Here is a 14,191-nt window from a genome sequence, read left to right on the forward strand (position 1 = left end):
ATGAAAATTTGCAAGTATGTCAAGAGAGATGCGCCTTGAAGTTAAAATTATGGGCCAATCCACGAAGATAATCCATTCTATCACGGTTATCGTAATCTTGTACTATACGTTTAATTCGAACTGCCGTGTCTCGATAAACCTTTTTGCTTGGAGGCGGATTGGCACCAGCAACATACTGTTCTATTTTTCCTTCATTTAAAGCTTGTTCGTCTTTCAAGGATGAAATGAATTTCCATACTGTTGGATGGCTAGCTCCAATTAGCTCACTAAAGGCTCTGTGCCACCCTTCGCAGAAATTGTTGGTTTTTGGCAAGCCATTGAGAGCAGCATTGTAGCAGTTTCACAGGTCGTATGCAAAACGTGGAGGTCTGCGTTGTTGACGCCGATTAGGTCTTCCAATCCAAGTGTCCTCAAAATAGTCTAAAACAGATTGAGCTTCCACTGGTTAAGACCATCATTGCTATCAAACATAAGAAATTGATCATCATGGTGTGTAATTTGATAGTCATTAGGGATGACTAGGTCCACCAAAGAATTTGGATTCGGTGGTGCACGATCAGCAAGACGCCTGGTATTTCGAATAGTCTTTTTAAGTATAGAAATATTTGGCATTAGGCCAGAAGCCGCCTGAGAAAGGCTAATAAAAGAATTGGTGATAATTCGTTGAGGAACATCCTGCGTTTCCCTAGCATCATTTTTCATTTGATTCACAACCTTAACAACTTCGACCCGAGCAGCATTTCCTGCGTGGTTATGTTCACCGACTCTCTTTACAATTTTGTCATGACGAGTATGCAAACGTGCCCGACATACAAGATTTTGATATTGATCACATTTCCAGAAAGTTTTTTCTTCTGTAGCCGCATCTTTTACGAACAAGTGACCTGAGTCAATTAATTTTCTTTTTCCTTTTTCACTGTACACGAATTCTAGTGACATTTTTACACAAAGATTAGCGAATCGTGATGCAAAAACTACTTCCTCATTTCTGACACACTTCACATACAGTATTTTATTATAGACTTTTACTTAACTTACTCAGACACGTCCGACGTCCGCGGTCCACCTTTGTATATATTTTCTATTTTATATACCATACTAAGGGTATACAAATAATAGTATTAATAAGCATGGATGCTATACGTTGCCTATTGATATAACCTCCAATACAGTATAATTTGTATATTATACGTATATATTATATACGTTATATGTTATATACGATATATACGATGAATTTCACTCCATGGTGAATTTTACCCCACCACGATGAATTTTTCCACGATGAATTTTACCCCACGATGAATTTTTCCACGATGAATTTTCCACGATGAATTTTACCCAACGATGAATTTTACCCCACGATGAATTTTCCCGCGATGAATTTTCCACGATAAATTTTCCCACGATGAATTTTCCACGATGAATTTTCCGTAAACCGTTGATACTATTGAAAATTTTCAAATTGGTAATTTTGGAAATGAAAAAAATGTTAAAAGGTTGTATGGCACATTGGGAAGCTTACAAAGATACGAAACTCGTGAAAACTGTTTCGACCTTCTACATCCAATCCCATTCCATACATGACTGCAAGCAGAAATGTGAGGCGCAGCATGATTGCACTGGAATTCGGTCAGTTGAATAATCAACCAATCGATCAACCAATCAATCAGCCAATCGATCGATTAACCAATCAACCAACCAGTCATGTATATTCATATAGCGTACATTTTTGCAATTTAAACTAGCCAAATTAGCAAAATAAAGTATTAAAACAGTGAGTTAAAAAATTACTTTTATTTGTCTTTACTTGATTATTATGAATAAGGATTTGAATAAATAAATTAGATATATAATAGTTATAAATAATTTATAAAAAAAGAAATAAACTTCACAGTTGGTCAGCAGGAGGTGGATGCAGTAGTCTGTTTGACACCAACCTGAAAAAACTGAAGAAGGAGCCTAGCCAGGGCATATCACTTTTCATCATAAACAGGACAGCAAAAAATTTCGATGTCTGCTCTGAAGAACAAACCGGTTTTGTGTTTGTGTGTCTGTGTGTGTATTTGTGTGTCTGTATATATATATAATATATGTTTGTGTGAGTATTTATGTGTCTGTGTGTGTGTGCTTACATGTTTGTGAGTGTTTGCTTCTGTGCGTGTCTTTGTACGTGTTTGTATGTGTAGCGTGTGTCTTTCAGATTCCCGATATTCCATGATGTCCATATTTATGTTTGTTGTTGTAAGCGCTCTGCTTGCCGATGTAGAAATGAGTGAATGTGTACAAAGCTGAAGCATTCATTTATTTGCATTACTTGGTGTCTGCTCTGGATGATTTGGTTTGGTGGGTTTCTGTACGATTTTTTCTGTAGATATTCCCGCTAATGTTCATACAAATGAATATTTAGCATTTCTGAAAAAATCCCATTTTGTCAATAATGACTGTTTACATTTCATTATATGTATGCAGTATGGGTTAGTTATGTATACGATGTGTATACGCGTGTGTGTGCGCGTGTGCGTTTGTGTGTGTTTGTTGAAACAAATGTCAGATGATTCACGCATGTGTGAAACATCAACTCATTTGTCTTTCTATTTCTGTACGATTTTCCAATCTTTCATTTAATAAATCGATAATTGTTTATTTTCTTCCTCCGTTCATTCATTCATTCATTTGTTCCTCCATTTATCCATTTATTCATTGACTCAATTCATTCGATTCTTTTTATATCATTAAATTTTAACATTTTTTGCCTTATATAACAGCTGTGAGTAAATTGTTTATAAAGAAACATCTAACGAAATGGGGAAGTGAGTGTGATGATGGCGATGATGCTGATGTAATTTTGAAAACGCTTGAACATTCGCTATCATCCTTTTCCATATTAACATCTTCCTCATCATCGTCATCATCACGATCAAGTATCACGTGATCATCATCATCATTATCACGTGATCGTCATCATTATCACGTGATCATCATCATCATCAGTGTGGGGAACGGCTGCCGTACTGACAGTTTTCCTGTTTGGTATAGTTGTCGTCCAAGGTGTAAAAATCAAAAAAGCAGTTGGTCTACTGTTTTTTCTTATTGTCTATGTTGATATATCTGTTTGTTTTATTGTCTTTGTTTGTTGTATTGTCTATGTTTATGTATTTGTTTGTTTTTTTTATGTTCATGAATTTGTTTTTTTATTGCTAATGCTTATGTAAATGTTGCCTTTGTTCACCTTCTTATTATTTGTTTATTTTGTTGTTTGGGCTGTTGTTGGAGTGGTTCGCGTGGTTCCTGGCGTAGTTAGTATTGTTGGTGTACATCTATGTTTTTTTGGGGGGCTATTATTATTCTTTCTAATTGTATTAATTAGTTAATTAAATAGTTTTAATTCTTTATTCCAATACTTTAAAGTTAATTAATTCATTTATTTAAACCCCGTAGAAAAATATGAACAAACAGTTGACCATAGTTGATATAAAGACAGGGAAAAGAAGATAATGAAGAGGATGATGAGGAGGATGGTGATGTCTGTTCTTATGTTCACAATTTTAGAATTCTTTCAACTATATATGTTATTTTACATTTGAAGTTTATTAGTTCTTGCTGTACCAAAAAATTTTCATCTAACCACACATACATAAGCCAAGACAATCATACACAAAAGCTAAAAATATATATAGGTATATATTTGCACGTTTAAATAAACCTATAAAGGCATGCTAACAAAGTGTTGAATCTATATATATATATATATATATACATATATATATATATACATATGTTTTTTATAACAAACATAGAAAATTAAATAAAGACATTTTTATATTCTTTGTAAACAAACATTTAAACAAAAATTTTCAGGAAACGTTTGACAGTTTCACTGCCTTCTCATTAAAAATACGATAATTTGAAATTTATTCATTGAAATGTCTTCTCTTTATAGAAAGTTTTCAGAGAAAAATTTTGTGTGTGTTTATTTCGGTTTTTTTGCCGTATGTAATGCTGATTCAACTGTTAGGCTCTCAGCATGGTGTCACGCTCACGATACGGTAGGCCTGGCGTTTGTCATCAACTTTATATCTTTATCACGTGGTAGCTGTATGCCACATATATCATCACCTTTATTCATACCTTTATCATCCTTTTTATTGTATTTAAGTCTCACTCCATTCATTATATTATTCAATTTAGTTTATGAAACAGATAAAACAATAAATAACCGTAAAAACAGTTTTGCCTTTTCACGTACGGTGCAAGTGTCAAAGTTAATAACCTCATAGAGACAAAACTTTTCTGCGAAAAAGCTCTTATTGGGTCAACTCCACTTGAACTTTTGAGTCCTGACACTGTTGAAAGTTTGAGAGAATTGATGAATATCACAAAGAGTCATACGGAATGTTCCAGGATAATTTTGTACGGCAAGTATAAGATGGGCAAATGGATGTGGAAAAGTAGCAGGGAGGAAATCATCGGTTTGTAAAGTTTTTTTTTAAATTGATAAATAGACTCTCCTCTTCTTCCTCATCGTCACCACCGTCATTATCGTCTGCACCATCATCAACAACATGATGTCTAGACGTGATGAGAATTCCGAGACGAGACAACAGAACAGCCGAACAGGCGAAACCAGTTTTCTTCTACCACAACAACTCCATATACATCTACGACGACCAGACGTCTGATGACGTCTATATGCCAGTCTGCATGAAAGGTTGTCATGATGACGACGATGATGATAGGGGTGATTTCGTTATTGTTAATGGTGCTACTGATGACGAGAATGATAAAAATGATGTTTGGCTGTTGTTAATAACGACGAGGTAATGATATTTTGTCAAAGACGATGATTAAAATGAGGATGATGTTGAATTTTTTGTGGAGAAATAACTACTGTCAAATCACCCATCCAGAATGTAAATCCGCATGGAAGTTAACCAGCAACACCAGTTACCTTGCTAACTTAACACAGCACGAACCGCGTGTCATGTTAACGAATGTGTGCAAGCAACTGTGCGAGCACGAGAGGGAATGTTTTGGCATAATCTGGGTCAGTGCAAGTTCCGTCCTACATAATGGCTGCCATCTATATCTAGGTCAAGTTCTCGGCTTGACCCAATTAAAAGATGAAAATGTGCAGATTTATTTGATTGACAGGACAAATAAAACTGTGAAAAATTGCTTGAAAGGAGTTTCTGGTTCATAAAATAGTTAATTTTGAATAGTGTATATAATAATTTATTATACAGCTATGCGTAACTGTAGTATGTGTTTGTGTGGTGTGTGTTTGGGTAACAAATTTAAATTACTTTATTTGAAAACATTGGTAATTTTCATTCGTCGATATAAGAGCTTCTAGATACAATTTCATTAATTTTCACAATTTTCAAATTATTTTAAAATTTTTTATCTAAAATCTTTTTTAATTTTAGCCGAAAAATTGTCTGTATTTTTCAACATTTTTCAGTTCTACCTCCTATTATGATGGCACCTCCAAGCCAAGCCTTTAGACCAAAATGTGAGTGAGAAACCATTTATTATCGTCATCATTATCATCATCGTACTCATCATCATAAATACAGCAATCGCCCTTATCAATATTATTACCGGCATCATCATATCTACTACTATCATCATTATCATCACCGTCGTTATCATCATCATCACATCTACTATCATCATCATCACCATCACATCTACTATCATCATCATCACCAGTCCTCTACATTTGGTTATCTCTCGTACTCATAGTTGGTATCGTCGGCTGCTCTTATTGGCTCATTACAAACAAACAAAACGAAGTCTGTATATATATATATATATATATATATATATATATATATATATATATATATATATATATATATATATATATATATATATATATATATATATATATATACATTTTTTTATTTCTATTCTCCATAATTATTCATTTTATTTAATTCCAAATTATTACACACACACACATGCACGCCAGACACACACATACACACGCACACACACACAAACACAAACAAACATACGCATCGGATGTTTTGTACCCACAAGAATGTGTAAATCCCAAACATTGCATGTATTCCGTGCAACCCAACTCTGTTAGTGCGAAATAAAATCATGGGCCTTTAACCATTAAACCATCCCATCGTTATATTATTTTTTTTAGAATATTCAAAATGATTCTATATAAAATATACTAAATATTCTAAACATGATCTAGATTTTAGTTTATACATTATTCATTACAAATAGTTCGCCAACGACTGGCGCAAATTTAATAACGTTATCCGTTAAACTTAGGAAATTTAATGAGTAATATTATTACCCATTCTTTGTCCTAGGTCTCGTACAGATCAGAAACTGTTTCCCGAACAATAGAGCAACCTATTAAAGTAAATAACAAATAATAATAAGAGATATTTTAAATTAGTATAAAAATTAAAATTTTTAATCTTGCAAAAACTTAATTCAATAATTATTTTTCATTTTATTATTATTCAGTGAGAATATAATTTAATCAATGTTTTATGAAATATTTTTTTCAATATTTTAATTTGTTCACGTATCATTCCGTGCACTTATGAAAATGAAAAACTTTTTCGCTGTTAATTTTTATAGACTTCATAAAATATATATACGTGTCCATCACTACGGAAAACCACAAGAATTTAACATAATTTAACCCTCAAACACATTCCTGTCTACAAATGTAGACATTGCATTTTCAATCTTCAACAACTTATTTCTTATTTCATTGGGCTGAAATTTTATTTCCAAGAAAATTTTAGTTTGATCAAACGATTTTTAAAACTTCAACAAAAAATTTTTATAGGTGGCGCTACTAGATGTAAATCATCTTATTTCACTTACCTCTCTACATTTGTAGACATAACGGGGGTCAAGGTGATCGAGTGACCTTTAATACCCCTATAAAGAAGATGATCTGCTGTTTCATTCACCGTTTTGTAATAATAACTTATTCATATATTTATACATACATAATTACATTTCTGTCAGATTTCTGCCTTATGTATGTTTCTGCCGAATAGTACTTGCCAAGCAGTGAATCAATCTATTTTTTATTATCACTCGTAAACATTTTGTGTTCAGATTTTTAAAATTCTGTACTTGAATACTGCTATTACAAATTCAGAAATTAAAATGTCTAAAAAATATAGTTTAAAAGAAGCTATTACTTTTATTAATGTATCTGATCGTGAGGATGAAGTAGATAATGTTGAAGATCCTAATGTTAGTGATTCTTCATCGGATCAGTCATCAGACACACAAGTTGAAGATAATTTCAATAGCGACAGTGACATTGATATTGATATGAAACTTACTACATATGATGATCTATTGCCTAGTAGCAGTGATGAAATAGAAGAAAGCGATGAAAATGAAGATGGGTCCATCAAGTTTGAAACAGTGAAGTCGCCCAATGGTATAGAGTGGACATCTTCAAAGCCAGTTTCGAGAAGACTAGCAAGAAATATAGTTAAATTTTCTCCAGGTCCAACAACAACTTTTAATGATGAATTGGAATTATTTCATTGTTTTTTAGATGAAAATATATTGCGTGTGATTTTATTAAACACAAACAGAAGAATGAAAGCCATTGGGAAGAAAAAATTTTCTTTTGAGGAATTGAAAGCTGGTATCGGTATTATGATAAGAGCAGGTGCAGATAAAGATAATTTATCATCTGTTCGTTTCCTATGGTGTCCCAAAGATTCAAGGCCATTTTACAGAATTGCAATGGCTCAAAATAGATTCAATTTATTGGTTCGTTATCTGTCACTAGATAACCGAAATACGAGAAAAGAAAGGCAAAAAAGCGATAACATGGCAGCAGTAAGAGATATTTGGGAAATGTTCCAAAACAACCTTAGAAAGCATTATGTACATCTGAATGGCTAACGGTTGATGAACAACTTTATGGTTTTAGAGGATATGCACCTGGTCGTAGTTACATGCCAAATAAACCAGCTAAGTATGGAATTAAAATATTTTGGGTTTGTGATGCTACAAATGGTTTTGCCATGAAAGGAGAAATTTATGCTGGCAAAAAAGGAGATGATCGACAAGTAGGTCTTGCTGAAGATATGGTTTTAAAGTTGGTGGAATGCTATAAAGTAAGCGGCAGAAATATATTTATTGATCGCTATTTTACTGGTTATTCATTATGTGTGAAGCTCCTTGACATGGGATTAACTATGACTGGTACAATTATGCCTAGTAGACGGGACGTACCCAAGTGTTTTAAAAATGTAAAATCAAGAGAATTATTTTCTACTAAAGAATTATGGGAACACAGTCAGAAAGTGTTATTATTGTCATATGTCCCAAAAAAAGGTAAAAACGTTTTGATGATGTCTTCCATGCATACATCCGCATCACCATCACTTGAACGAGAAGATAAAAAATCTTTGGTTATTTTAGATTATAACAGCGGTAAAGGTGGTGTCGATCTGTATCTGTATCTAGATAGCTGTATTGAGGATTTTTCAACAAAAAGAAAAACTAATAGATATCCAATGGTATATTTCTATAATATTTTAGACATAGCGATTTACAACTCATTTATTATTGGAAAACAGCAAGATAAGATAAACAAATTCAGGAAACAATATATAAAGACATTAGCACACAAACTTGCATATGAAAACATATGTCAACGAACCAATCAGTGGCATTTCAAATAAGAGAAAGTTTATTGCAATATGGTTTTCCAATTCAAAATCAAGCGGTGAAAAATGCATCAAATGTAACAAGTCATCCAAAGAAGTGTCAAGAAAGAAAATGTAGAAAATCTACAAGAAATAAATGTGAAAAATGTTTTAAATACGTTTGTAGTATTCATTCAAAAAAATCTTTGGTGTGTTTGTCATGTCAAGTATAAAAAACCATCATGAACATTTTTAAACAATATACTGTTTTTTATTGTCTTTTATTTGTAATAAAAATATTTTTATATTTTGCTAAGTATTAACAGTGAATAAAAGTATTACAAATTGCAAATTGATATACAAAATATTGAAAAATACGAAAAATATAAATAATAAAATAAAAGAAATAATGAAAAAACAAGCAGTCTACACATGTAGACAGGAGTGTGAAATGTGATTGTAGAAAGGGTGTGTGTTTGAGGGTTAAATAACCTTTTTTTTATTATTCCATGTCATATATGATCAAACAAATCAAAATGGGTGCGGTTCAATTAAATTAAATTGAAAAACCTGCGAATAAATCCGAATAAACCTTACAAAAATTTAACGTAAAATTGTTTTACATCGTTCCATTAAATTACAGAGAGGATTTTATGTGAAATTATTAAGTGGAGCAGAAATTTGAATTATAAAATTTTAATTTTATTATAGTTTTTTTCATCAAACGTCATTTTCAGAAATTGTTTACAAAAATATGGAACGTTTAAAAAATCGAAAATACTAACCAAAATGGCGTAAATGTTTACGCTAGTCAAAAAACTTTGGAATTTCTTCATATAAACTATAAAATGTTGAACTTTATCATCTTCTCCATCCTATTAATCTTCACAAGTGAAATTGACTGAAATTTAAGTTCATCTTGCAGCGTTTCACTAAAAAAAATATTTTCAGGTAAGGTAAAGCAAGCAATATGTGAAATTTGCGACGAAACCAAATACTGTTTCTCGGTGGTAAAAATTGAAAAACCCGTGGAATCGGTTAAAGAAGCAGACGACGTCTGCAAGTCAAGGAACAACTTCAGCTACCTGCTAGAAGCTCGTAGCAAAAAGTTGTACGACAGCCTTAAATCGGTGATTAGCAATGCTTCACATGTCAGCAAAACGGTTTACCCGTTGAATGCTTACTTCGAAACGAAAGAAAATTTTCAGAACATCGTATACAAGGAGGTTCCAGGTAATTATGAGATAGCAAATAATCAGTAATCATTATTTTTCTTTACAAAAATTTTTTTATTTTAACCTTCAGCCAATGTTCCGAGAGAAAGCGGCTTAACGATTTCCGAAACATCTTACAATTACGTTTATGCTACGTATTATTCAGGAAAGCGACAATGGGAATTTAAAACAGCGGATCACGAACAAGATCACTCCATCGTCTGTATGCTCCCAATTGAAAGTTCCGAATGCAAAAGGCCAGTTTACAGTAGCAAAAAAAAGTTAGTTCTTTCCGCTGGTGCTAAAGTTGAGGGTGCTGCTAAAAATAAGAGAAAAGAGGACCATGATTATGACAACTATTTCAACTATATCAAAGCAAATAAAGTTTTACCAGAGGAGAAGGTGTGGGAAATAGTTGTATCAATGATGGGCGCTGACTTTCCGCCTAACATTTCAAAACTCAAATCAGACTTTAAGAGAAAATTATTAAGAGTGTACAAAATACATAAAAATAATTTATTTGGATTGACGTTTAAAAACTTCAAAGAATCAGATTTTGATTTTAAAACTTATCAAAAATACAAACAAATTATACAATATATCAATTCAAATTTTTGGAAAACGGAAGATTGTAATGGAACAATACATTACAAACCAATCGGTTTTGCTGAAATTGCCAACAAAGCCAAGGATTGGTTTCTAGAGAAGATTAAATCGCATGATATCAGCAAGTTATGCAGAGTGATTGATTTTTTAATTGACCCATATAATTATACACTCGACGAAGCAGCTGAAATCGGCATACCAAAGCCTTTTTCATTGGCTTACACATCTGGCCATATAATCTTTCAAGCATATATGCCTGGACAACAATCCAGAGCATTTATTTTTAATGTCTGCATGATGGTACACGATTTTCTTACTCCAATTCTCAGATTTAACTGGGCCGAATATTTCGGTAGAGAGCGTAAAGAATTGTTCAAAGGAATAGATATGCAAATCGTTGGAGATCTCGTCGTCTTTAGCAAAGAAAATTTTTTTGATTACTCCTCAGTCATGCTGGAGAAGGCTAACGTACCACAAAAAAAACATTTTAAATATTTGGTGGCTTTTGGTAAAATAAGCGCTGCTATAAGAGAGGAAAAATTGAATAAAAATGCCCTGGTCGGGAATATTAAAAACAGTCGAATAATAAATTGGAAGGATTTAATAAAAAAAAATGAAACGACGCAAAGAATTAGAAATTTGAACTTTAAAAAAGTTGGCCAGGTTTACACAGCATTAAATGGTGAATTGGACATACTTGATAGAAACAAGGCGAAAGAGTTAGGCCTGCTGTTGACTAACAACCAATTGGAGGACGTGAAATTAGCATTAACAAAATTTGACAAAAATATAAAACAATTACATTTGAACGCAAGTCAAATGATTGAAAAATTTTACGGAGATTCTGATGTAAAATTTGAACACGCAATTGCGAAAAAGATGGTAAGTTTAAACGTGAAACACTCATCAGTTCATGCAATAAAAAATCTATTAAAAGAGAAAAAATTTTCAAACAATAACCCATTTGATGTGTACGTCGATGAGTTGGCAAAAATAAGCGTAAGCCAGTCAGATTGGAATAACGTAGTACAGAGGGTTGGAGATAACTACATGCCGCATGAGAACGTTGATCAGACAAAAATTTACTACAGGAAAAACTTCGAATACCATTGTATGGTTATCTACAAAGCTGTTTTATCATGGTACGAAGGACAAAGTATGTGCGCAGAGAATAAAGGAAACATGATAGTGTTTAATGATGAGTATCCAGTTAGTACCATAAGCACTCCAGAAATATTTGCCCTTGACGATTTCAAGTCTTTCTGGGTTGGAACTACGAAAAACGTTTGGAAATGGAGAAGTAAAGGTTTCTGAATTAAAATGTTTCAAATATTTTTTCTTAAGAAAAAATAAAATATAACAAATTTTATGAAATGGATACAACTGATCGTCTAATTTGGCGCAAAATGTTGATGGCAAAGAGAACAACGTCCTACCTCGGGAAACCGGGTCTCTGGACGCAAAACGAAGATTGATTGATTGATTGAAAAATAATATAAAATTTATTTTAAACTCTTAGGCTACGGTATGGTGTGGAGTGCCTTTTCAGAATATACAGCATTCTCGAAACCTTCCCATTACGCTTACTTCCAATCTGGTCCAGAAGAGGCAGGCTGGTACGTGTCTGACGCCTGGGACCAGGAAGCTAGTAAGGAAGCCATCATCTGCATGTACAAAAAATCTGCTCAAGGGAAAATTGTGGAAGATGATTATTTCCATGAATTAAGTAAATTAATTATATTGTCATTTTTACGATTGTTTTATTTAAGTATTTCAAAAAAAAAATCAACAATTTTCAGTACTGAAATTCATAATTCTAAATATCCAAAATAGTTATTTTAATCATTCCAGAAAAACCAAGAAGTGAGGATTTTATTTTCTGACGATTTGATTAATTTTATCCTATCAATGATCAATTCTTTTAACGTTCAAAATTATTTTTAAAAACGAATTTTTTTCAAACTTAAAACTTACATTTGAAATGTTAAAAATTTTCCAATAGAAAGTGCATCTGATGGTAATGATTCGAAATTATTATCTGTTTTAATTAAATAATTCAATCAATTAAAAGTTTTATTATTTAACTACATATTTAATACATATTTAATTAGCTAACTAATTCATGTTATTTTTTATCCAGTTAAATTCACAACTTGTCTATTCAGACTTCTGTTTTACTCCAATTGTGAAATTTTTCTTATTTTAAAATTTATTTCAAATATTTCCTAAAAACCTAACTAAACGATTCATCATATTGTTGTAACCCTTTTGACGTTCATAACTAACAACAAGAATGTTATAACTTTAAAGATCTCTATATTTCCAACACCAGTGTTCGTTATTCCGTAGGTTCAAGATTTCAGATAGATAAACACAGATGCTTCAAACACAAACTTTGTTGAACGTTTATTTGAATACCAAAAGCAATAGAAACACTAAACTCATGAATGGGCATACTAAGGCGCGCGGGCCGCATGCGGCTTGCAAAGCTAATTTATGTGCGGCCCCTCAAGAGCCGCACATAAATTAGCTTTGCAAGAATTTTTCCCGGGTCGAAAAAATTTGCTACTTAAGTACATATGCCGTCCTTTTTAAAGATAAAAATAGTTCTCAATGCGGCCCTCACAGCAAAAAGTTTGCCTATCCCTTACTAAACAATCAAAGTAACTACATTTATCACAATAGAAACTTCGTATCAAACCTTCGTTGTAAACCATGCTGAAAACCTATCTCTCCGCTTTTTTTACAATCCTTTACAATCCAAAGATAACAATAAGTAAGATAACAAATAATATAGCGCGATTCGATCATTCTTGCGGTTATAACAATATCATATAAACAAGATAGATGAGTCACCGTTCTTCCCGTTTAACCTAAAGATGTAACCAGAAATATTCAATAATGGAAAAATAAACTGGCAACAATGGTAACATATTTGTATGTTTTTTCCATATTTGGAATAAGAGGAATAGAGCAATTTTCTCTTGAAGAAGTAATAATAACGATGATGTTGGCTCGCATCAATTTGCCTTTCAATCATTTTCATGCAACCGCATTCTGCCATTAAAGTAGATTTCTAAAGAGCTGTATCAATGTAATGATCTGTTACATTATAACGCACACACACACGCACACACACTCACAGATACACAACTACACACACATCTGCATACATACTTTTATTCAATCCCAACGGATATGAACACACTCGCTAAGTAGTTGTACAATACAATACAAATGTCCTCAAACATAATAATATACAGGTAACATACAAAAAATGCAAAAAGTAAAATACAATACGCACGTACACACATAAATATATACACACACACGTACATCTTTTCAAGCATATACACACACGTACATCCTTCAAAACGTACACATACATACATACAAGAACACACGTGCAAACTTACATAGCCACATACTCGTACAACACGTTCGTCGACCAAGTAAGCTAGATCAACGTACATACAAGGTTGGGAGTAGAGGCCTGGTTGAAATCAATAATGTGTTCTTGCCTGTTGGGAATGCACATTTGTGTGCACATTTTTGGAGATGAATGTGTCATATGTGTGTGTTTCTGTCTCTGTGTGTTTGTTTGCTTGTTTTTTGTATATAATTTATTTCGATGTGTAGTTTGTCATTTGTTTCTGTTTGTGATACCTGTGTGCGTGGTTTTGTTTTCATGTGACTGTTCAGCTA

The 14,191-nt window shown here is 32.6% G+C and overlaps 2 protein-coding genes across 2 annotated transcripts; one reads left to right on the forward strand and one right to left on the reverse strand.

The window, feature by feature from the left end:
- Positions 1 to 19: 19 nt before the first annotated feature.
- Positions 20 to 939, reverse strand: HELRODRAFT_177435 (hypothetical protein; the record flags this gene model as incomplete). The annotated part of the gene is made up of 2 exons (XM_009025622.1): positions 20 to 285; positions 453 to 939. The coding sequence occupies 2 exons, from the start codon at positions 937 to 939 to the stop codon at positions 20 to 22; spliced, it is 753 nt and encodes a 250-aa protein (XP_009023870.1).
- An 8,263-nt stretch (positions 940 to 9,202) lies between these two features.
- Positions 9,203 to 13,266, forward strand: HELRODRAFT_177437 (hypothetical protein; the record flags this gene model as incomplete). The annotated part of the gene is made up of 5 exons (XM_009025623.1): positions 9,203 to 9,206; positions 9,618 to 9,899; positions 9,972 to 11,792; positions 12,006 to 12,212; positions 13,172 to 13,266. The coding sequence occupies 5 exons, from the start codon at positions 9,203 to 9,205 to the stop codon at positions 13,264 to 13,266; spliced, it is 2,409 nt and encodes an 802-aa protein (XP_009023871.1).
- Between the last annotated feature and the right edge of the window lie 925 nt (positions 13,267 to 14,191).

This window comes from Helobdella robusta (assembly GCF_000326865.2).
Source record: "Helobdella robusta unplaced genomic scaffold HELROscaffold_42, whole genome shotgun sequence".
NCBI lineage: Eukaryota > Metazoa > Annelida > Clitellata > Rhynchobdellida > Glossiphoniidae > Helobdella > Helobdella robusta.